This window comes from Typopeltis vanoorti, chromosome 3 (genome assembly GCF_054136105.1).
Source record: "Typopeltis vanoorti isolate ZY-2024b chromosome 3, IOZ_Tvanoo_1.0, whole genome shotgun sequence".
Lineage (NCBI taxonomy): Eukaryota > Metazoa > Arthropoda > Arachnida > Uropygi > Thelyphonidae > Typopeltis > Typopeltis vanoorti.
In genome coordinates, this window is record NC_143551.1 from 156,558,770 (window position 1) to 156,583,834 (window position 25,065).

Sequence of the window (25,065 nt, forward strand, 5' to 3'; positions counted from 1 at the left end):
TCCAAGCACATAAACAGTTAAATCAACACCGGGCTTGCGGCGGGCATTGAAACAAAACCAGGAAACCACCATTATCTATTATCTTCCTCATATAAGTTCTGAAGAAGCTTCGAGGAAGAAAGCAGAAATACCATCTAAACAAACAAAATTATTATTAGTAGTAGTATTATTATTGATTGAAAAATAGCAATTTTAAAAAAGTGAAATAAATCCATTCAGCATTCCCTACTGATAACAAAAAATAAACAAAAAATATAATTTGTGAATTAAAATGATCTGAACAATGAAATATAAATGTAAATAACAAAAAAGCAAAAAGAATTATGTAAATATAAGTAATTTTATATTTGTATAAAATTATTCCACATCCAATATCATTAATATGAAAAATATCTCTTTCTTAATACATTAAATGAATCACTGTAAATATATGGGAAAAATATAAAATACATTGTTAGTATTGTTATTTATACACATTTAAATAAGATATTCACTTAACATTATGTATTGAATATTTGTAATGAAAAAAAATGTAATAGTTGTACATTTGTAAATAATTTGTATATGTGAAGACGATAATAAATTTTGTCAAAAAAAATATTATGCGGGCAGTCATGGAGCCTGAGGACTCATCATGGGGAAACCCAAACTATCCACACAATAACTGTCATATCTCTCCTTGAACTTATTAAGAGAGATAGCACTCGCAGCTGTCTCTGGCAAACCATCCCGTTCCATTTCTTCTCCACTCTCCAAGCAAAAAATCTAGTCCTCACACCCCTATTAACCACACTTTTACTCAACTACCGGGAATTACGTCGTATTCTCTCTCTCTCTCTCTCTCTCTCTCTCTCTCTCTCTCTCTCTCTCTCTCTCTCCCTGTAGCTATGTACTGAAACAGTTCCCCTGCAGTAATCCTATAAAATCCTTTAAGTACAATAAATGTTTCTATCAAATGTTCTCTTTTTTTCACCTGTCGATCAACTTCTGTAACCCACACCCCTCAATTCATCCTCATAGAGAGCATTCTGCAGACTACTCATCATCTTAGCGACTCGGTTCTGGATCTTTCTCAGATTTCCAAATGCCATTAATATATATATATGTGTGTGTGTGTGTGTGTGTGTGTGTGTGTGTGTGTGGAATCACGACCAGGAAGGCCGACTGGCCTTCCTGGTCGTGATTCCATATCTTCTTCTACTGAATACTCAAAATCATCAAGATCTTCTACTCAAAATCGTGCGAACCACTGAAAAACTCGTGCATGTGATAGGCAGTGATTCCCGCACTTTTAAGATCATTAAATGTTTATAAGGCGGAGTTGAATAGTTTAAAATGAAATTTCATCACCGCTCGTTGTTTCATTTTCATATTTTTGACATGAGGCATTAACACCGTATTACTCAAGTTGCATCTACACGAGAACTATATATTAAAGCTGTCGTAAAGCGCACGTACTCGTTGGAAAGAGAAACTGTAGCGGTTAAATGATAAACTACTTGCCCAGTTCTATTTACAGCAAGCCGTAAAAAAAAAAAAAAAAAAAAAAAAAGACCAGTCTCGTTATTCAACTTTACGTGGTATATATAATAATAAACTCAACTTCTACGTGTTTTGCTATTTAATGATAACAGCTTCCTCAAGAAGATAAACGCGCAAGAGAATATCCGAACACTTCTAACAGCAGTAGTTTTTGAAACGTATGTATGTTAAGGACTAAATGACTAAAGGACTAAATAGGGGCATTATTTATAATGCCCGGCCATTATGAATAATGACAAACAAAATCGGGCACTGTAATAAATTTCATGTTGATTATCATAATTTATCACATCGACGGGTCAATAATGAATACTGCTATCATCTGGTCGGGCAAAGTGATAATAATGATACCTTTTTGGCAGTATTAGAAAGGGTAGGGGGGGGGAAGAGATTCTTCGGATTTCTTTTTGTCGGGAGACATGAAGGGAACTTTGCCCAACTCACTCAATTTTTTTATAAAATCAGCGTATTTGACAATGGTAGAAAAAGTGAAACAGTCAAAAACCAAAGTGACTTGGTCCATAACATATAAACATCATACACGGGTATAGTAATATGCATATGGCAATTTGATTAAAAATTACGTTCACACTGAAGAAATATTTCAGATATTGCACGATTCCCGTATCGCTATTGGCCATGGGGAAAGAAACCGCATGGAAAAAGAATTAAGTACGAAATATAAAAATATTACAAGGGAGATGATCGTAGGTTAGGTTAGGTTAGGAGGTTTTTTTTTGATTTTTTAAAAATAAAATTGCCCAAAGGGAATGTAGTTTTATTCACAATTGTTTGATCAAATTCTTAATGAAAAAAGTGTAAAATTAATCAATATTGATTAATACATTAATGAATATTGATTAATAAATTAATCAATATTTATGAGGTTTAGTCATTATTAATAATGACCGAGCATTATGAATAATGACCTATTGGTCACTTGGCCCATAACATACATAAAATTAGTCACGCACGTAATTTTACATATCAAGGGTGAAACGCACATCATTGTTATGCACTGTTTTTAGATGGTTTTTGGCATAACTGAGCTCTGATTGGTCTAAAAATAATATGAGAGACTGATTCTACGTCACTCAGATGGTTCGAAAGAGCCCTTTGGCTGAAATGAACAGGGTTCGCATCCCGTCTATGAGGATTCTTTAGGAACGTGAGAAACCCTTATCTGGTATTTTCGCTCAAGTGAATTAGTTGGTCTCATACGGAAGTTGAGGGTCTTTCTCCCGGAAACTCGGGTTTTTCGTTCCTCAAAACAGGCAAACCGGTCACAAGAATACACACAATATACAGACATAGGACACTGCTGGGATAAGGATTAGGTACCTTATTCCGTCTGATTTGATTTCGAACACCAGCACGGCAAAGTGTGGATCCTGATTTACGTTCACGGGTAAATCGGGAGAGAAGGATAAGAGAATTGTAAATGTCGTGAAGATTCCTGTTTAAGGTACCATGAGAGATCACCTAAGAGAATTCCTTAAACGTTCTAGAAAAGAGGTGGTCTTCCAGATAAGGCACCGAGGCAAATAAGCTTCTGACAATTGTTTTCTTTTGCACGAAAGTAAAATTAACTATACCCTTGATATCGAAATTGAAAATAAAATATCCATTTTTAGGTGTTTAAAAAAAAAAAAGAAGAGGAATATCGTCACAAATCTATAGGAAGCCAACCAAGAAGGGAATATTTCCACTCGAGTTTCTTTGACTTTGACTATCATCAAGAAGAACTGGAACTTATCATAACCGAAACTAGGCTACAAGAATAATCAAAGATGAAGAATCAAATCACAGCGCTCAAAGAGAGTGAATATAATCTTCTCTTCCACCGATTTCTTTAAAATTGCTACTTGAAAAAAAAAAAAAAAGAAAAAGAAAGAAATTACTCTTTTCTATAAAACCACCTTGTACAATTGCAAAAACAGATTATAAAGTACGATTTTCTTATCCTACATTGGCAGAATTTTTTAGCGCAGCTTCTTAAAATAAGCCAATTTCAGTAGTACTTTCAAACTTCTTTACACCCTACAGTATTTTCTACGTTTGTCAAAATATGTTGCTGCATGACAATGCGAATGAGCATTGTGGGCTAAATCCACCACAGTGCTCGAACATCCCTGATATGACACTGGCGGATTTTTTTTGCTTGTTTGTTTTATTTTCGAAATTTAAAACGAAACTCAAAGAAAGTCGGTTTCACTCAGTGGAGGTTATCCAGAACAATGTGACCGCTCATCTAAACGCTATATCTATAGACTTCTACTAGCTATGTCTTCAAAAATTTGTATGAACGATGTAAGCGCTGTATTGAGTTAAGGAGAGAGATTATATTGAAAATAAATAAATGGTTTGTCTACCGGTGGTTGCTCTTTATTTTTATGCGAATTTTTTCTCGCTATTTAACGGGCACACATAGTTTTTATGATAAATCTTTGACTAAATTTCCAATTGCAGTTTCTGTTAAACCTATAGTACATTACTACCGTGGGCGGCAAAGGATTAAATTATCTGAAAACCTTGCTCTTCAGATGAAACATTCAACTTTTACAATCATATTGCATCTTCGGCCTTCGTGGTTCGAATTTCATTGTGGTATGAAGTTCGTGAATATCTTTATGTGTTAGATGATTTTTCATTATCTGTGTGAGACCACACCTTGTTCATTAAAGGTATCAAAAATTGCCATGATAATTCCCTAGAGCCGAATTTCTAATGTTAAACCCTTAACCAACTTATGCTACTAATGCACGCACTTTTACAACTATTAGTGTTGCTTGCATGCTGTTAATATTTATCTAAGCTAAAAGTAAATAACTTATATTAAATTATATTCTTCGATATTATTTCAAAACAGAAGGATATCAAATGACATCGCAGTACTGTAAATGTTATTTCTTGTTATATTTTTCCTATTTGATGTAAAATTTAAAATTTTGGAATTTGTTGGAATTTTAATGTCATTACTTCTTTTTTTTTTTTTTTTTACTTTTCTAGTCCACTCCACTTCTATTTCATTATTTCTTAGTTGTTTAATTTCATATGGGTAGTATGCTTCACGCTTTCAAAACTGTAGAATTAATTCATCCTTTAATATGGAGCGTTTATAATGCGCTGTGCCATTTTTTCTTCTTTCTTGGACTTCTCATCGATATTAAGTAAATCTGAAGATCATTCCCCAGCCCCAACATGACTTGAAGTTAGCACGACTTGCTTATTAATCTTGCTCAGTACAATGATGGCAAGCACGAATGTTCAAATTTTCTGATCGAGAACAAGTGACACAACTGGCCTTGAAAAAAAAATCATATAGAGAAACAAGTGAATACTTGCTACTTTTACTTACTCATCCGATGCTATCCTTCAAACTACTATTCGGAGAATCTCCTCTTCGTACTTCATCATATACCTTTGTTTCATCATGCTCATTATGCTGTAATTTTTAGAAGTAAATTCCGCAGCTTAGTCGCGAAAACTTCGCGACTAAGCTATGGAAACGTTACAAAAATTCAAGAACATGGTTGAATAAAACCACGTATATTAAGACAATTACTACAAGTATTTGGCTCAACATGAATCTGATATACAAATGGCCATTTTATATAAATATCCAATCATTAATGGAATTTAGCTATGCAAAACTGCTAAGTACATCGAAGGATCGCGTGTGTTTAAGAAATTCAAAGCAATAATGGGCGAGCTGACTGAAATAACTTTTAGAGCAGTAAGAAGTTAGCGCTATATTTGCTTGCCCAGGTATCATAAAACCCTGTCGTCAGACATATGTAGTTGTATACCAATAAATGATCTAACAGTCAGAAAGTATCCAACTAAAGCGGTCCCATAAGAATAGAAATATTGCAAGAGGCTAACGGAGCGTTACAAAAAATCAATTTTTAACGGACTGGTGGTAGAGATATACAACTGTTGTTTGAAAAATAGCCAATCACTGTTTGAACAATGATGAACGAGTCATAATTACAAACAGTTTCACTGAGTTCCACACACCAATAAGGTAAAAAGCAAGCAATTCTGAGTATAATGGACACGAAAACAAAGATACTGAATACTTGAGAGTGTAAAATGTTCTCCTAGTCCGGCGAATCTCGAATCTACTTGTCACACGCTGACAGTAGGATGAGTATTTCGTCAACCTAATGAATCAATGTATCCGTGCCAAATGGTAACTCTGAAGATGGAAGATGTCTGAACTCCAAAGAGAAATATGAACCTTCGTGTTTACGTGTTTATATTTATCCGCCTGATAACTGACACTTCCGATAGGATAATAATTATCATTACCATTACACGATACCTCCAGGAAGTTCAAAGACTTATCGAGAGAGGGCACCTGCTCCACAACTCTCCATTTCCATTGCTCCGCTAACCGCAACTGCCTTCATCTTCTACATCAATGCCATCTACAGTCGACCAACACTTTCACAGACATTCACCAACACCCATGCCCACGGCGGGATTCGAACCCGCAGCCTTTTGACTGGAGAGCGGACACGCTAACCACTCGGTCAACCAGGCCGGCAAGAATTTATAAGGCTGTCTTCAAGAATGGTTTCAGACATTAAATTGGTTTTACTATATTTAATTGTTAGATTCATTCACTGAATTATTAACTAAATGAGATGGTGCGAGCAGTTCCGGATAGGAGGCAATGTGAGACAACTCAAGAAGTGATCGAATCTTTGAAAGCATCTTGAAGAGTGAAATAGATAAATCATGACTGAAAAAAATAGAAATGATTTTCTATCAATTTTTGTTTTCACAAAATAAATATTATAACTCGGTTGATAAAAATATATCAGCATTGAATAATGTTAAAAAAATTTACTCATACCTTTAATTCTTCATAGCCGGACCGCGAGGCTGTTTAGCTCTAACGTTTAGCGACTAGTGAATAGCCAACCTTCACCCTTAGCCAATCGCAGATAACTGACCCAAGACTATCGATAATTTTAATTGGCATGCCGGGAGGAGAGTATGGCACGCAACTACCGTGGCTTCGTAATCTTTAATCCTAACACTCTATAATATAGAGTGTTAGGGTGAGATACGAGCTTTATTGTCGATATTTTTGAATGTATGGAATGAAAAACCCAAGTTTCTGGGAGAATAAAAAATTAAATAAAATTCTACTTTCTCGTGCCAGAGATCGACTATGTCGAGAACATCTTGAAAAAAGGTTAAAAAAAGTTCCTTAGTCGACGACTAGAATCGAACTTTGAATTTCTATTTTTGTTCTTTCTCTCTTTTCACAAAATAGCCCGCCGACTTTATTTGAGATATGTGATTGTTGCTAATATTTTCTCGTAAACAACATTCATTTTAACTTCATTCTATGTAGGTGTGTGCATAAAATGACTCGCAGAAATGTTTCGGTTGACAAATATGGAAAAACTGCGCTACTGTTGTCTCATTTTTAAGCAGAACTCATAAAGATGTAAACGTCATCATTTATGATACGGAAATGACTAACAATTATCCACATTTCTCTTACGACTGAGACGACTTGCAGACTTCATGTAATCATCAAGTGAAACTCTCTATAGTAAATAGTCTCATTTCATTTTCAATGTCGGACGAAGAATCCATAAAAACAATTTCCTACAGGTGTGGCGAAGCACCGATCGAACAACGGGTCCTTGTAAAAAAGATATCACGTCCGTTAAATCTGACTACGCTTTCGTGGCATAATATTAATGTCACTACAACTATTCGCAATGAATATGCATCAGTCTGCTGCAAATCCCGGAATGAGAAAAGTCTGACATCTATTCTAAGAGATGGTAAGTGTAGAAGAAAATCTTTCTCTCCATTTGTTCTCGGTACTTAATTCCGTGTTCCTTCGTAATATATTCTCACGACTATTGCATTTGTTTAAAAAAAAATTCTTATCACTATGCATTTAATTTCATTTTAGCAAAATCTAAAAGAAACGTTTGTTTCCGTTCTCGGCATCTGTGGTCACAAATTGTATCACTTTACTAATAGCGCCGATAGTATCACATCTTCTTGAATGATCGAGTAGAAAAAGAAGGATCATTGCTTTAAATAGTAGTCCATTCCTACTAATCTAGACAATATTACTGATAGTATCCAGATTCGTTTATTTTATACTTTTGTAAGCTATATTGTGGATATGCCACTCATTATTATCGCAATAATCCACTCGAAATAGCAAAGATGGTGAATGATCTGGATGATTAAGAACGATGATATTATCGAAGCAGTGACACTGATAATGTTATTGTTAGTAGAACAGTGGCATGTGTTAAAATTAACACAATACATTAAGGGTTCAGGGAAGTGAATTTAGCCATGTATATTTAATATCTAAATTATTCAAAATGTATATAAGTAGGAAAGTGCAATTAGCTAGGAGAATAAGTTGATGATAATTAATACCTTTGTTATAAGTAAGTTCCTCTGTAGATTGAAGAAAACTGAATATTAAAATCAGAACATGAAAATACGATAAGACTTTTCCTTAAATGAAATTCATATAGCTTTTCAGGAATCCCATACGCATACCTTGCTGAAAGTAATAGATTTTATTGTATTGCTTATTTATATTCACAATATACTAGTAGTAGGGTGGTCACTAGTGACCAGATCAAGATCAAGATAAGATAAGGAATCGTGACGTGTTTGGTTGACGTCATTGTGGGCGTGGCTTCATGGGTATGGGATGTTTGGAATTTCATTGTGGGCATATGTGTCAATGGCTTCAGTTCTTGTGTTTTGGTTCGCGTATGGCATTATGGGTGATGATAGAGATAAGGATTCGTGTTGTGATTGGTGGGACACTGAACCAGATGAAGATCAAGATAAGATAAGGAATCGTGACGTGAATGTTTGTTGTTATGAGTTGTAGATAAGTGACGTCATTTGTTAGTTGTAAATGAGTGATTGATGTTATTGTTATGAATGGAAAAGGGAGATATATTAGTGGATAAGGAATCGTGTCGTCATTGGTGGACACTTCTGAGCAGATCAAGATCAAGATAAGATAAGGAATCGTGATGTGATGTTTGTTGTTATGAGATGTAGATAAGTGACATCGTTTGTTATTTGTAAATAAGTGATGTCATCTGTTAGTTGTAAAAAAGTGACGTTGTTGTTTTGAATGGAAAAGAGAGATATATTAGTGTATATGGAATCGGTCGTGATTGGTGGACACTTTAAACAAGATCAAGATCAAGATAAGATTAGGATTCGTGACGTAAATGTTTGTTGTTATTGATTTCAGAATGTTTGGAATTTCGCTAATTTCCTGGGCCCCCCTTCTGTCAGAAACATCACGTGGTGTTTTGGGTTTGTTTATTGCATTGTGGGTGATATTTAGAGATAAGAATCATGACGTTATGTGTTTGGAAATTCATAGTTTCCAGGTTTTCTGAATAATTTAATTATATGCTATGTCACTCAAACATACAGTTTTTTTTTTCTTCTATAGATGGTTGTACTAATTTCCAATAGATTTTGAGGTATTTCTTTACTGTTAAAGGGGGGGAATTCTTAGAGTATGTCATGATGGCGAATGTGATTAGGTTTTCTGAATAATTTAATTATATATACGATCTTAAACTTCAATAAATAATTTTTTTCTTCTATAGATGGTTGTACTAATTTTCCAATACATTTTGGGTATTTCTTTCCTGTTAAAGTGTGGGAATTCTTAGAGAAAGTCGTGATGGCTGTCGTGTTTCGAGTTTTTCTGAATAATTAATTATGTACTGGTGTCCCTTAAACACACACGCATACACATTAGACATAAAAAAATCGCTAATGTATCCATGTTGATACTCTAATATGTACCCTATGATTATTCTTATGAAAAAAAACTATTCAGTATTAGAATTATGCCTACCAAAAACATACGAGCAGTTGTTATGTTTAAGTTAAAAAAGTACTTACAGCTTTCCAGATGACTCTTCTAAAATAAAATATGCATTTGTAAACTTAAATGAACAAAGATGTGTGCTTTTGTTGTTATATTTTGTCACAGTGAATTTTTTACTCAGTTATTCTGATTAGAAGTTGATATTTAAATCCACAACTTTATATCTTAATGCAATTCTGTTTAATTATTTAAAAAAAATCACAACTGTGAAATTAATGCCAGGATGGGACATTAGTTTTCAACAAAAAGTGTTGAAAACTAATATCCATGTCTTGATTATTTTAGAAATTGTCTAATGCTACCTACTGACATTATTTGAGTCATCTGAAAACAATTCGTTCACATAATCGAAAAATCCGAACTGTTAGAATTTGGTTATTTTACAGAGAGAGAGAGAGAGAGAGAGAGAGAGAGAGAGAACCACCTAATTAACCCAAATGTGACTTTAACTCTTCTTTAAAGTTTGGTATAGAAAAAATGTTTATACTCTCCAGATAACACATATACAAATTTTACCTTTCCCTACACAAAGTAAGATAAAAACACACCAACAGTATATTCAACAGCATGTGAAAACATGTTGTTGAGTCATCTGTGCAAAAGGTTCGTTTTGAAGGAATAGTCACGGTAGGGCATGGTAAGTGTAAACAGTACTATAAGAAAATACAATAGAGTCGAGTGACTTTTGACTTAAGGTAATTGTTCATCCACTGCAGCTGCTGTTTTGTGATTTGTGTTTGGTAATGTAAAAATAATGGGTGAGTCACAAATTCTTTGAAAGTTTCTTTGTGAAAAGTTCTAATTGTTTAGAATTTTGTAAACGAAAGTTACCATAAAGTATACGATCAGAGCTAATAATCAGTGAAATAATAATAAATAACTTTTTATTTGTGGTGCCATATGAAGTAATCGAAGAAGAAGAATGAAGGAAAACGATTATGAAAAATCGACAGTGGGTGAAAAATAAGACTTTTCAGTTATCATTGTGATAATTGAATGCCAATTTCTTTTGAATAAGAGTTCAAATTTATTTCCTAAAGAAATTTGTATTTCTGATGGAATTAGTGTAAGATATGCATTGACAAAATCACCTTGTAGTTGGAAAGAATTACCTGAAAGAGTTAAAAAACAGAATTCTTGGTTAATAAAATATAACCATCAGCTGAAGTGGGAAATTGGTTCACTATCTTTGGACAAACTAAGAAATTGGATGATAGAATCAACATGCAAATATCATATATTACTTGCCAAAGGAAGAGAAAAATCAAAAACATTAACGATGTTAATAGGGAGGCCTGTTCTTGATTTAAATGAAATTGGATGCCCGAAACGTGAAAACATAACGTGTACTTTTAAATGCTTTCGGAAAAATAACTGTGGTTTTAATAATTCTCAGAAGTATATGTATCGGATTCGAAAATATAAATATGCAACCCTTAATTTTACTACAGTAATAAATTCCCAACGGTCACCAAATGAAAATTAACTTTCAGATGAGAGTCACATTGTCAAACCCATATGATGGCAATTCCACAAACATGAAAGAAACTTTGATGTATTGTTAGATTCAGTTAATACAATTTGTAAAAAATATTTCATTCAAATAAAATGAGTAAATTTAAATGAACACTTGGGTGTCGGCGATGTGTTATATACAACTTTAAGAAGGAGGATAACATTTTTTTTCCTTGTGAAATTTCATGCGACAAAGTAACCAGAGATTTTTTTTTTGATTCATTGAATTAAAAGTCTTATTTGTTCATGCAAGCCCTCAAATATTTCAAGAAACTGACAAATCTTGGAAGCAAAAGGAATAATTGGGTATTAAATTAATAGCTGGAATTTTAGTGGCGAAGATTTTACCTGAAAAGTCACAATACTGTTAGAGTTTTGTTATTTTACAGAGCCATTAGATATTTAAAACCAATGACATGTTACAAAAACTCTTAAAAAGATTGCTGTAGAAACACGCTGTGGAGAGTTCAAAACCTTGTTTGTTTCATATCAGTTACTTAAAATTTACTAATGCTAAAGAAAAAATAAATAAAATTAATAAATTCCACTTACAGAAATAGGTTGAAAGCATAAGGAATCGAAGGTAAAATAATAGTTATATTGGTAATTTCCCAACGGAAACCAAGAGTTCGAACCAAAACACACAATTTCTCACTTACGTACAAGAAATGGCGACCGGATAAGAGAGATATCTTTAAGATAAGACTTAATGAGAAATATACAGTGTTGGAAAATAAATTTACATATACTTTATATATTTATTAATTCTGCTCAGTTATTCTGTTAGAATATGACCTTTAAAAGTAAAATACAGAAAATAACGAATCAATTTGAAAAAAAAAATAATAATAATAATTTCACTCCTCAGAATTCCATACTCTAACAGCAATCGGAATTCGAAACCGGAAATAACACTTACCCTAAATAAAACGGCGCATAGACTTTCCCACCAAGCTTGGGCAACAATGGGAAAGAATTAATACAGAGAACCAATCGGCTAGTAATCTAAATTAAAATTAAATGTAAGCATTAATTTACTATACCAATAAATGCCAACTGTAATGAAGAATGAATAATTTAGGATGTGTGTCATACAAACATGTGAATACTAATCCCTTAGTCATATGTAAGTATTTGAGAAATATCCAAACTTGAGGAAATGCTACCTTTTGAACAATACCACAATTTATGGATGTGACTCATGTCATCTTCATGAAAGACCCCTTTGAAGAAAACCGCTCGCTGGGGGATATTGCAAATGATGAAACCACAGCACCTACAGTGTGTAATCTAAAGGACAAAGTACTTAACTAGTTCAGGTTACAGTATTTACAGAAATTTCATTCTTTGTGGTTTTTGTGTTTGTGTTGTGTTGTGGATATAAAATTCAACTATTTTGGAATATTCGTATTTAGAAGAGTCATCTGGAAAACTGTAAGTACTTTTTTAACTTAAACATAACAACTGCTCGTATGTTTTTGGTAAGCATAATTCTAATACTGAATAGTTTTTTTTTCATAAGAATAATCATAGGGTATATATTAGAGTATCAACATGGATACATTAGCGATTTGTTTATGTCTAATGTGTATGTGTGTGTGTTTAAGGGACACCAATACATAATTAATTATTCAGAAAAACTCGAAACATGACAGCCATCACGACTTTCTCTAAGAATACCTACACTTTAACAGGAAAGAAATACCCAAAATGTATTGGAAAATTAGTACAACCATCTATAGAAGAAACAAATTATTTACTGAACTTTAAGATCATACTTTAGACAAATCAAAATATTCGGATGAATTATGAATAAAATATGAACTTGATTAGAGTATGAATATAGAAGAAAATATGGATGAACTATGGGAAAAAAAGTGTGTTTGAGTTACATTAGTATATATAATTAAATTATTCAGAAAACCTAATCACAGCCGCCAGCACGACATACTCTAAGAATTCTCACCCTTTACCAGTAAAGAAATACCCCAAAATGTATTGGAAATTAGTACAACCATCTATAGAAGAAAAAATAAACTGTGTTTGAGTGACATAGCATATAATTAAATTATTCAGAAAACCTCGAAACTATGAATTTCCAAACACATAACGACATGATTCTTATCCCTAAATATCACCCACAATGCAATAAACAAACCAAAACACCACGTGATGTTTCTGACAGAAGGGGGGGGGGGGGGCAGGAAATTAGCGAAATTCCAAACATTCTAAAATCAATAACAACAAACATTTACGTCACGAATCCTAATCTTATCTTGATCTTGATCTTGTTTAAAGTGTCCACCAATCACGACACGATTCTGTATACACTAATATATCTCTCTTTTCCATTCAAAACAACAACATCACTTTTTTACAACTAACAGATGACATCACTTATTTACAAATAACAAATGATGTCACTTATCTACATCTCATAACAACAAACATCACGTCACGATTCCTTATCTTATCTTGATCTTGATCTGGTCAGAAGTGTCCACAAATCACGACACAATTCCTTATCCACTAATATATCTCCCTTTTCCATTCATAACAATAACATCACTTATTTACAAGTAACAAATGACGTCACGTATCTACATCTCATAACAACAAACATTCACGTCACGATTCCTTATCTTATCTTGATCTTCATATGGTTCAAAGTGTCCCACCAATCACAACACGAAACCTTATCTCAACCATCACCCATAATGCCATACACGAACCAAAACACAAGAACTGAAGCCATTGACACATATGCCCACAGGGAAATTCCAAACATCCCATACCCATGAAGCCACGCCCACAATGACGTCAACCAATCACGTCACGATTCCTTATCTTATCTTGATCTTCATCTGGTCAGTAGTGACCACCCTACTACTTATACTGCATGATAATTTCATTACATATCAATCACGATAATAATATAAAAAGTACAGTAAAGTAAACTAAATAGCAGCCACACTTAATCACAATTGAAATATCCCACTAATTTTCTAAAAACATTATTCCATTATACAGATTTTCTAAAATTCTGATTCTCTTAAAATCTTCAAGGACTGTGCGGCCTTCTAGAAATGACGGTTGCATCCATTGCGCTCGACAGCCAGAACTGTTCTAAGTTCAATTCTAGTCACTGACAGAGAAAATTTTTCTATGCACATTTTCGACCAGTTCCCAGGTAACTCCATCTGCGGCACCACAGGTATGGTTTTTTCCTCACAGAAACAGTGCTTTTGAATCACGTAACTCAATAAAATCTAAGGTACAAGTTACACACACACACACATGCACACGCACACACACACACACGTTCCTCTCATAACGATCTAGTTTCCCTGACGGTTTGAATTCGGTCTAATGCCAAACACCAATAAATTATTTCTCCAGGCTCCTAATTCCAAATCCATTAAAGTGCATGCCATTCCTCTTAAACAGACTTTTCTGCCATCTAACTGATTCTACACTATCATAGACCTCCTTGTTATATCAGTACTGTGATTTGTTAATGCCTTTTATTTATATAGGGAGTAGGCAAAGCCATTTTAGTCCTATCTAACTTTTTTGGAAATTGAATGGGCAGTTTGCTCTCCACTGGTAGTCAATCAGAGATAGCTGGCCCAAGGCTATCACTAGTTAAACAGCACACAGTGAAAAGACAGCTAACATGCGCCCCCATCTTGCGGTACCTAACCCTAACATGATATATTTAATGTTTGAAAATAGTGTTGGTTCGACGGTCGATTTTCTTGCGTTTACGGGACGAAACACCGGAGTTTCCCGTGACACAGATCGATAACTCGGGGACCGGTCGAAAGAGGGCTTAGAAAAAGTTCCTTTAGTCGGTGATTGGAATCGATATTGTGACACTCTTTCTTCAGGAGGTTTAGCGCTGAAGAGTGTAAACATGACTTCCACTGAGCTACACAGGCTTTGTTTATGTAATAATAAATGTTATTTTAATAATAATAATAATAATAATAATAATAATAATAATAATAATAATAATAATAATAATAATAATAATAATAATAATAATAATAATAATAATAAAACATCTCAAGCTTCAGTTATATCCAAATATCCAGATAAACAAATATTATATCGTATTATCTGTGAGGACCCCAATTTTTCTTTTGGTGCATTGCTAGGTAGTCGCATCTACTTTTTGTTATTTCATTAAATTTTTGTTTATTAAAAATCAATTTCTTTGTCATCTTTAAATTAAAGCCAGGGAATAATTATTTTTTCTGTTTTACATCAATGATATAAGCACATACAATGTACATTGTTGATCACATACGTTAAACACATAAGCAGAACGATTTCTTTTGTGAATCGAGTGTTCACTGACAACAATGAATGCTTTAAATGCTTAATAAATGCTTTATCACACTCTCCTTTGTGTCAGTAATTAAAATTAAATGTTGATATATATTTATTATATCTGCTTTCTTAGATATAAGATTACTGTTCTAGACGTTTTGGTCATGATCGTCATATCAGCACCAAATTGATGAAAAAAGAAATGAAAATGCAGAAAGTGAATTTAAATGACATGTTTCATTTCACTGTTTGTATGACTGCAACTTGTCTTCTATAAGATCTCTCTCTAACTGTCACTTTTAAGAGACCAAAAATTGGCGAGAACATCCCTAAATATATTCTGTAATGGTTTTCAGTGTCATTTAAGACGTCATCGAAAAAACTGCCTCTCTCTCTCTCTCTCTCTCTCTCTCTATATATATATATATATATATATATATAGAGGCAGTTTTATATACATTTACAGGGCAGCCATAAATTAACTTTCCCTCTTTGGAGGTATCTGTAGCTAAAACTAATACACGGAATGAGACCACATTTAATATTGAGATTTTCGAAGGCATGGGGAGATGAATTCCACGCAAAAAAGAATTAGTACCAAAAGTCGCCGATAGGGGAAATTTTGGCGTTGACTGAGCCGAAAGCAGTAAAAAAAAGCAGTAAAAGCAGGTTAAAAAAGGATTATGCAAATTTTACTGTGTGTAAGTGACAGCAGCGCCACCAATTCCACTTAAAAAGGGATTGGGAACACTCAGGCAGTTATTCGAATGACTAATGAATTGTGCTCAATATGCATCCTACCTTGCCTCAGCATACCTTACTTGTTAAATTGTTTTGCCTTTCAATGCCATAGCGGCCATAGTTTAATTATTATTATTATTATTATTACCATTGTAATGCGCCACATATTCAGCTGGAATGAGTGACGCGGCTGTCGCTTATCCCATCGAAATGTTATTATTCCATTTTATCTGCCTTTAATGTGCTTATCCGCTTGTTTTCGGCTCGGCCAGCGCCAAAATTTTCCCTATCGGCGACTTTTGATACTAAATTTTTTTTCCGCGGAAATCATCACCCCATGCCTTCAAAAGTCTCAGTATAAAATATGGTCTCATTCCGTTTATGATTTCCTCAAATCCTATCCGAGAGTGGAAGCCAGGTATTTCAAAACGAAGCTCAAACGTCCACTGTCGTGACGTTCTCGCAACTGTGCTAAGCCCACTCAATTTTAAATTACAGGAGTTGAATGGTGTTCATAGTCCATAGCTTTTGAAAACTTAAATTGAAAATAAAATATATTAATATCGATATGCATATTTAATAGGTTTTAATTAAACTTGCCAACAAATTATATTCTTGGTTTAATTTTTTATCCAAGTGTAAGCAAACAAAGTTTGCCCGTGAAGTGACTTCACGACTGGGTTACTTGTATATAGAGGTTAATAAATTCACATTAATTGGCCTAGTATTAAGCATTAAATCTATATTAAATAAGTACTGCTGTTTTTCTTGTAAGTGAACACAGACACAGAGGACAGGAATTCTATAAACTCCGTTCACTGCTGTTTACGTTGGATAAAATTAATTTCTTTTAGTAAGCGGAGAAGCACGGCCTGGTCATTTACTTGGAATTTTAGGAGGAAGTGGATCAGGAAAGTCAAGTCTTATGCATGTGCTAGCAGGAACAAGTCTTCGATCTTTGTCTGTAACGGGATGCGTATTGCTAAATGGTCGGAAGAGGAACAAGTCTTTTATTAACATCATGGCGTATGTCCAGCAAAATGATGAGTTTATGGGAACACTCACAGTTCGAGAACACCTAATATTTCAGGTACAGTAGCAATTATAACCATTAGCGATACTAAGGTAAGAATTGATTATCGTATTATAGTCTAAATCAGCGTTCTTCAACCTTTTTACACCTGCGGACCGCGGAAAATAGGAATAATATTTATTAAATCCAATATTATAAAATTACAATTTTTAGCTAGTGCGACATCTGATGCTGCTTAGAGGTTAGAAAATTTGATATACGTGGCTGGAGCGTTGTTTCTGAGAGACGAAGAAATTTTGCGGATCGGTACCGGTCCGCGGACCACAGGTTGAAGAACAAGGGTCTAAATCAGTGGTTCCAAATCGCCGAACTAATAGGTACTGATGAAAAAAAGTTAAAAAGCATTGTGATTATAATTTAAGATCCCACGATCTTCTGCTCCTAGAAGAGGTAAACTTTTTTGATTTAATGAAATTTTACATTTAGCGAATGTAAACCTTAAGAGGAATGTAATTTTTCTTTTTTTACATTTCATTAAATGTAAACTTTTTTTTACATTTCATTAAACATTTCATGAAATGTATTTTTTTGTACATGTATTTGAAATTTACGATATACATCAAATTATTTTTTAAATGTTTTTCCTCTGTTACTCAGTTACTTCTGAAACAAAGCCTTACTCATGAAAGAAAAACGATTATTGCCATTAATCGAAACAGTTTTTTTTAATATTCTTATTTTATTGCACTATTTATTATATTGATAAGTAAATTGCATTTGGATCAATGGAGTAACTTACAGTTACTCCATTGATCCGAATTTAGAATCAAGTTATTCAGTTGATTCTAAAAATTAAAAATTTCTTTTAAAATATACTTTTTTTACTTCTCATGAGTCCTTAGTCCTTTCTAATGACTCCGAATATTTACAATAATAACAAAAACATTTCTTAAAAAAATAATAATAAAATATTATTGCCATTATAGGAGAAAGTGAAAAAATTATATATATATATATATATATACTGTATATAATAATATTGATTATTTTTTGTACTTCCAAATGGAATTGAATTTGGATGAAGGAATGAAAAGGAATAATGTATACATTCCATTAAGTATTCGAAATTTATCTGAAAAATGTGCAGTTTTTAACTTAATTGAGACTCCTTTACTTAAACATTTACAGCATGAGAATAAGGATAGACGGAGAGTATGCAATGCATAGTTCTTAGCGGTTTGACAAAAAGAATTGCCAAGCTACCAGTCACACTCACTCACACACACACACACACATGCATGCAGTTAACATAATACGCTGGGCTCATAGCTGTAGTTGCTTCGGCCGTAATTCAAAACAATCGAACCAATTCGTAAACTTTGTACCTTTACAGTATATGTGTTACTACCAAATGAGTTCAAGGTAATTTATATAATAATAAGTAATATATACCCACAATCACTGCACATAGTGAACTCAGCAACGAAAAAAATGGTAATTGCCAATTTAATTATTTGACTTTATTCACATTGTTCCAATGTAGCGTGCGATAATATATGTAATTGCAGAAATGAACTTGTTACACCTGATTTATTTGGTTCGGTGTAAAGTATGACATGTATTTATTACTGACATTCTTCAATAATACAATGCCTGGATTGGAAAACAGGATAGCAAAAGCGTGAAGAACGTGTGATGTTATTTTATAAACATTGGGCGAGCAGAGAATGAACAGCATTAAATCAAGCGATGTTGCTGAAAATACATGCAATGGAAGAACAATGTAAGCGTAACCCTGGTGTGCTAGTCACGGCGCGCTATCAAAAAAGGTTGAAACTAGCTTGCAAATAAATGAAAATAAAAGTATTATGGAAGAGGCGAGCACAAAATTAACAAATGTTAAAGAAGCTGCAAAATGAAAAACAGAGTATAAAAGATTTTGAAAAAAAATGCGCGGAGGTGTTTGTTGGCTTGAACAAATGGTTGTTGATAAACGAGAGGTGGTATGCCTGGATATAACAACAATAATAGGAAGGAGAGAGAGATAATAAAATGTACATATGGTTATAAGAATAACGACTGTATGTTAGAGGTATAATTGATAAAAGAGTGACGAAATCAAAATCATCTTTTCCACGCTCAAATATTCAATATTTGACAAGCTGTAAGGATAAAGATCAGCCGGCTTAAAAGTGTTGTATTCGTAGGTTAAAGATCAAAAAGATAATATATTTAGTATGAAAGTGTGAGTGCGTTAGTAAAGAAACAGAAAAGCGGAAAGACACTAGTATTCTTCCAAGATATGGCTGTAATGAATTAAGGACTATGGTTGTTAATGATTCTATACCTCAGTCTTTTGAAGAATGATATGGATGCACGGAATTATTTTACGGGAGGAAGGATTTATATTAACAGGATAGTTAGCTAGATAGATATTTATATTAACAGGATTATTATGCAGTTAGAGAATCAATTCACTCGCTTGGGCTTTGTTAGAATTACGATCGAAGCCATCTAAGGCTGCGAGTCCAATGTTATCTGTTAATTGCACACGATCTCTTCGGGTTGCCTGTTTTGAGGGCCAAAAGACTAGAAGAGAAAAAAAAATCCGCCTGTGTATGTAGTTCGCATAACTCACATTCAGATGAAAAATCCTTGTAAAGATTTTTGAAGTCGTAGACTGATTCTAACGCTTCGGTTCAATTTAGGTCTACAAATCCCCACTAATACAATACAAATTTCTATTAATAAAATCATTTTACCCACTGACCAATTTGTATCCTTACAGGCTTGACAAATGGTACCAAATATCGAAGCTAAAGGAGAGGATTTTCAACTGAAGGACATCGTCATCAACATTACTGACTGCGGTAGCTCGCTGTTGTTTGAAAAAAGAAAAGAGAAAGGAATTAGCAGGATAGGTATTAAGAAGAATGTAGAAGAAGTTTGTGGTAAATAACGCAGAAATAACTGAATGCAATAATAAAAGTAAGAATAATAAGAAGGATGATGGTGTGAAGGAATGACTCCAACTATGGTTGGATCGGGTACCTTCGATGCAAGTTGCATATTACTTAGCATGGTGAGACTTAGTTGAAAAAAGAGGATGTAGCCACCAGGATAAAATATTGAGAATAAGTTTCGAGAAGACAGGGATAAGGAATACTATTTATGACAGCAAAAGAATTATCAGAAGTAAACGTAAAGACTGAAAAACAGGCAGTGGTTTGAACATCATTTGTTGTTAAGCAGAAACTAATAGAACAAAATATATGGTATTTTAAATGATCATCGACGAGTAGTTTATATCAACTATGAATGATTAACTAGGTTTGATTCGTGCATTGTTATTCATTAAAACTGAATATTACTGTGGCATGTTTTGCTGCCTTTACGGCTGACAACACTTTCAGGACAATATTTAACACGAATAAAAAAATCAAAAGTTTTCATCAGCCATTATTTCTATAAATTATCAGCCATAAAGAAGACAGTCTCTTGGATGGATGTTGGAAGAACATTCAGTTTTAATGAAAAATAAAGTCTACAGTCAAACCTGGTTAACCAGGTTTGACTGTAGTTAAATTCGTAGTTAAAATATATGGTGTGTTGTTACAATCTTGGAGGAAGATGAATGAGAAATATATTTCTAAAAATTAACTCAGTAGCAACCAAGCGAGTAATCAAGAAGAATTTAACTGGAGAGGGTGATATATACTAAACGGAGAAGGCAGCATATTGTTATGGAAAAAAATTTATTTATAGAGTTTCCGAGGAACATTTTCTTCTACAGTCTGTAAATTTAGAATTCGTAGAAGAAGTGTTGGATGCGATAACATCAAAGGATGTGCCTGTACATGACGTATAATCTTATCTCCATTTGGAGAAATTGACCAATCAGCCATGATAAAGGTAGGAAGTGGTCAAGCATATGAACCTTTTCTCTAACAAAAGAATAAAAATGGAAATACAGTACAGGATACTATAGTAGACTTCAGCTTTAAGCAATACTATCATCATCATCATCATCATCAAATTCCTGCCATGTACCCTCAAAGGGGTGTACAGGATATGATAGTACTACATGAAAAAAATTACATCATTACTAACTTCCTATCTAGAATTTTCCTCTGTGACAGGAATAATTGTAAGAGAGTAAAAGTCTCACATCTGGAATTGAAATTCATCTACCTCCACTTATATATATTCCTAGTCCTAGCAATTTGATACGATGAGTATCATATTGCTAGGACTATTCTTCAGGAAGCTGATGAGAAGGATAGGTTTGGATATGATAGTTGACAAGAAGTTGATGCAAGGGAAATAGTACAAAGGATAATTGCTATGCTAAGAGGTTTACTGACGATCTAAGATAAAAAAAATATATTATTCTCTTTCTCTTTATAAGACCTTCCCCCTCTTGTAAGCATTGTAAATGCGCTTCTGTGAGTAGATTTGGCTAGCTTGGGTTTGGAAAGATGTGAAGAGAGTGGAGGAACAGAGAGAGAGAGAGAGAGAGAGAGAGAGAGAATGCAGAGGCAGTTAACTAAACTGATATCATTTCTATGGAATGGCAAATACAATGGAAGGTTAAGGAATCATGGTTTGGCAAATAGGAGGAAAAGAAGAGGTATGATGGAGACATGAATTGGTGAGGAATTTTACAAAAAAGATGAATGGGAAATTTCACAACATGATAAGAGTGTGAAGGGGAGCAAAATTTTCCAATGCCGATTAGTGAGTAAGTGGAATATGTTACTCGAGATGTGTCCTACGATGAGTCTTAGGAACCCATGCCTGATTAATAATAATAATAATAATAGAAATAGTGGAAATGGTCACTGAATTTTTAATTATCGAACTTTCATTGAACAATAAAAAAAGTTAAATAAAAAAGTAAGTAAATTAATTTTGGCAAATCTAAGTGCTACTAAAATGTCTTAGGAATTCTATCAAACTCATATTTCTAGAATTCTACCTAGCGTAACTTAGGAGCCTTATTAATAGTATCGAATACTAGTTTAGCCATCATCTTGGTATTTGCTTCTGGAAAGATTGAGCATCTTTTATCTGATGGGGGGGGGGGGGGACAACACGAAGGTTCAGACTTTTCCTAATCATTTTAATTCAGGAACTGAATTAGAGCTGAATCCTTTTTAGATAAGGCGAAACAACTTTCATTTTATATTCATCCCATACACGAGAGGTAGGTCGAATAACCTATAGGCACATCACTGCCGTGTGTGGGGTGTAGATGATGACTAAGAGGAAGTTTATTGAAGTTTTTTAAGAGTTGCAGGCTGCAGTTGTTTGGGAATAGTTCTCAAGGAAGGCTGTTCCAGAGAACAGAGGTGGACGGAATAAAATATGATGAATAGATGCAGGTTAAGTGTGTTAAGTAAATGGGTGCTGAGCAGCTGCAGCTCTTCTATTAACAGGTATAACAGCACGTGATGGAATGATGGTGGCCAAAGTGACCATGGAAGTACCTGTAAAACAGACACAGTGCTGAAATACTGCTCCTGTGAGATAGAGTTGAAGTGAGTCTGTAAGAGACAGGTCATCTATGAGAGTAATTGCACGCCTCTGGATGGCTTAAAAGATTTTAAGGAAAGTTTTAAGTGCAACACCCCAAACATCTGAGCAGCATTCTAAAGATATACAGATTTGGGATTGATATATATTTAAGAGTTGCTTGAGTGTAAAATAGGCTCTTGAACGAAAGAGAATGTCAAGTTTCTTGGTGCTGTGGAGGCTATTGATGCGATGTGATGTGTTTATGCCAGGAAAGACTAAAGGTGAACATTAATCCCCCTTTGGTCGGAAAGGCCTGGGTTCGATTCCAGTCAGTGACGTGAGGAACCTTTATCTGGTCTCTTTTGACGAGAGGAGTTAGCCGGTCTCATACGGAGGTAGGGGATTTTCTTCACCCGGAAACTCGGGTTCTTCGTCCCCAAGAACAGGAAAGCCAGCTCCGTGGGCTCGGGACCGGTATGTGGCTGGTTATAGTCATGAATACATCCAAGCGCTGTACCGGTCCCGAGTCTGGATAAAACTGGGCGGGATGGGGAAGCAGTGGTGAACTACCTACCCTGTAAATATTTCACCAGTAACACTTTGTGGGCAATGCCTACAAAGTCACCTAGGGTAACGACTGAAGGGAAAAACACCAAACATTAGTTCAAGCAAAGAGAGCTGATCTTGTCTGGTGATTTGTGAATTATTGAAGGTAAGGTTAGGTGAGTTGAGATCTTGAAAGTTTATTTTTCACTTGGTTAGACTATAATAAATTTAGTTTAACCCTTTATCCAAGTGTGAGCAAAAACATTTGCGCCTGAAAATATCTTCAGGACTGGGGTAAGGTAGTACAACACCGGACAACTCATAGCAAAGGTGTATCAAGCTAACATCACTCATATCTCAGTATCTCCCATAATGCAAAACACATCTCCTTGCGGATATGTATAATGTTATGCATTAAGGGACGGGCCACTACCCAGACTAGTTTCGACCTTTATTGAGGTCTCTTCAGTGGGAGCCAGGCCCAGCAGTGGAGATACCAGGCAGAAGCAATGGCGAGGTCATCTTTACCTATAGGAGTTGCCAAAAGGTGTGCCATCTTTTTATTAAATTACTCTGGATTTAGAGAAAGATGTTGAAAGTTTATTTTTCAATTGGTTAGACTAGAATAAATTTAGTTTAATCCTTTATCCAAGTGATAAAGGACTAAATTTATTGTTGAGTTGAGATCTCTTTTGCGCTAAAAAAGGCAAGACTGTGTTTTGGTGGCATTAAACATAACAAGGTTATCCTGCCTGTTGGACGATAGTATGTAGATTAATGTTTAAGGTACCAGTTGTAGATGATCTTGTAGCCTATGTAGAATGAGTACGCTCTACTCATTCTACTCATGTTAAATGAGTAGAATGAGTAGAGAGTACTGTTTTTCTATAAGGATGTGAATGGGATTAGTGGTATTGTAAATAGGTCATTTATGTATGTATGAGGCACTCTCCTAGAGTACCTCAACGACAGAGGCACTCCAACATTGGTGGTGAAGCTCAAAGAGAGGGAACCATATGTCGAACTCTCAGAGAACGACCATAGAGAAAGCTGGCTACCCAATTACAGAGGGTAACAGGGAGACCGAAGAATGACAGTTTGTTTAATAGGCCTCAATGCCACACATGATTGAAAGCTTTGGAAATGTCAAGGGCGACAGCACAAGTTTCTCCGAACTGATCGAAACGAAGCCAGACAAACTGATGTCCAGTTTATAACTGGACATCAGTTTAGTAGTCCTGTAATTCAAACTCACAGCTGATTTTAACCTGAAAATGGTAATTCCTTTGAAATTCGAATTATGATTATTTATTTTTTTCACATATTATATAATAAAGGATTACAGCGAAACTATTTCCTGTGAAAATATTCCTTAGAAAAAAAAATCCAGGATGTTTCTAAGATATAACATGAAAACGATCTTTCAGCTGTCTATGAAATGAAGACATCTCTATTTAACTTTTCTATGAATCCACTACTCTACCATGTATCTTCTCATTTCATTAACTTAATTTATTTCAGGCTGTTCTTCGAATGGGTAAACATCTTACATATACTCAGAGAATGGACAGAGTCGAAGAGGTTCTGCAGGAGGTATTTGTATTTTTCTTCATGATTAGTTTGGTAATATAAAATGGCAGCTTATATCATTTTAATATAAAAACTTGTCTGAAAATTCACGGCGCATAATTCTCTGAGCACGGCTGAGGATGTTTTTATGTCAAAAACTTAACGGTATATTACTTTTGCACAGGAGCGAAAGAATGTACTTAAGATGTATTTAGCGAAGTAGAGTAGATTGTCCCCTCCCGCGATGAGTCCTTGAACTCCATGAAGGTATCACGTAATAATAATAATAATAATATACTATTATCAAGAAATATGGATGTTATTTGATTTTCGTGAT

General features: G+C 34.3%; 1 protein-coding gene across 1 annotated transcript in view; it reads left to right on the forward strand.

The window, feature by feature from the left end:
• LOC150108691 (protein white-like) overlaps positions 1–25,065 on the forward strand; it is a 172,382-nt gene that overhangs the window by 104,176 nt on the left and 43,141 nt on the right. The window contains exon 3 of the mRNA XM_090390509.1: positions 24,681–24,752. Within this exon, the coding sequence (XP_090246635.1) occupies positions 24,681–24,752 (72 nt within the window). The remainder of the gene's footprint in view (positions 1–24,680; positions 24,753–25,065) is intronic.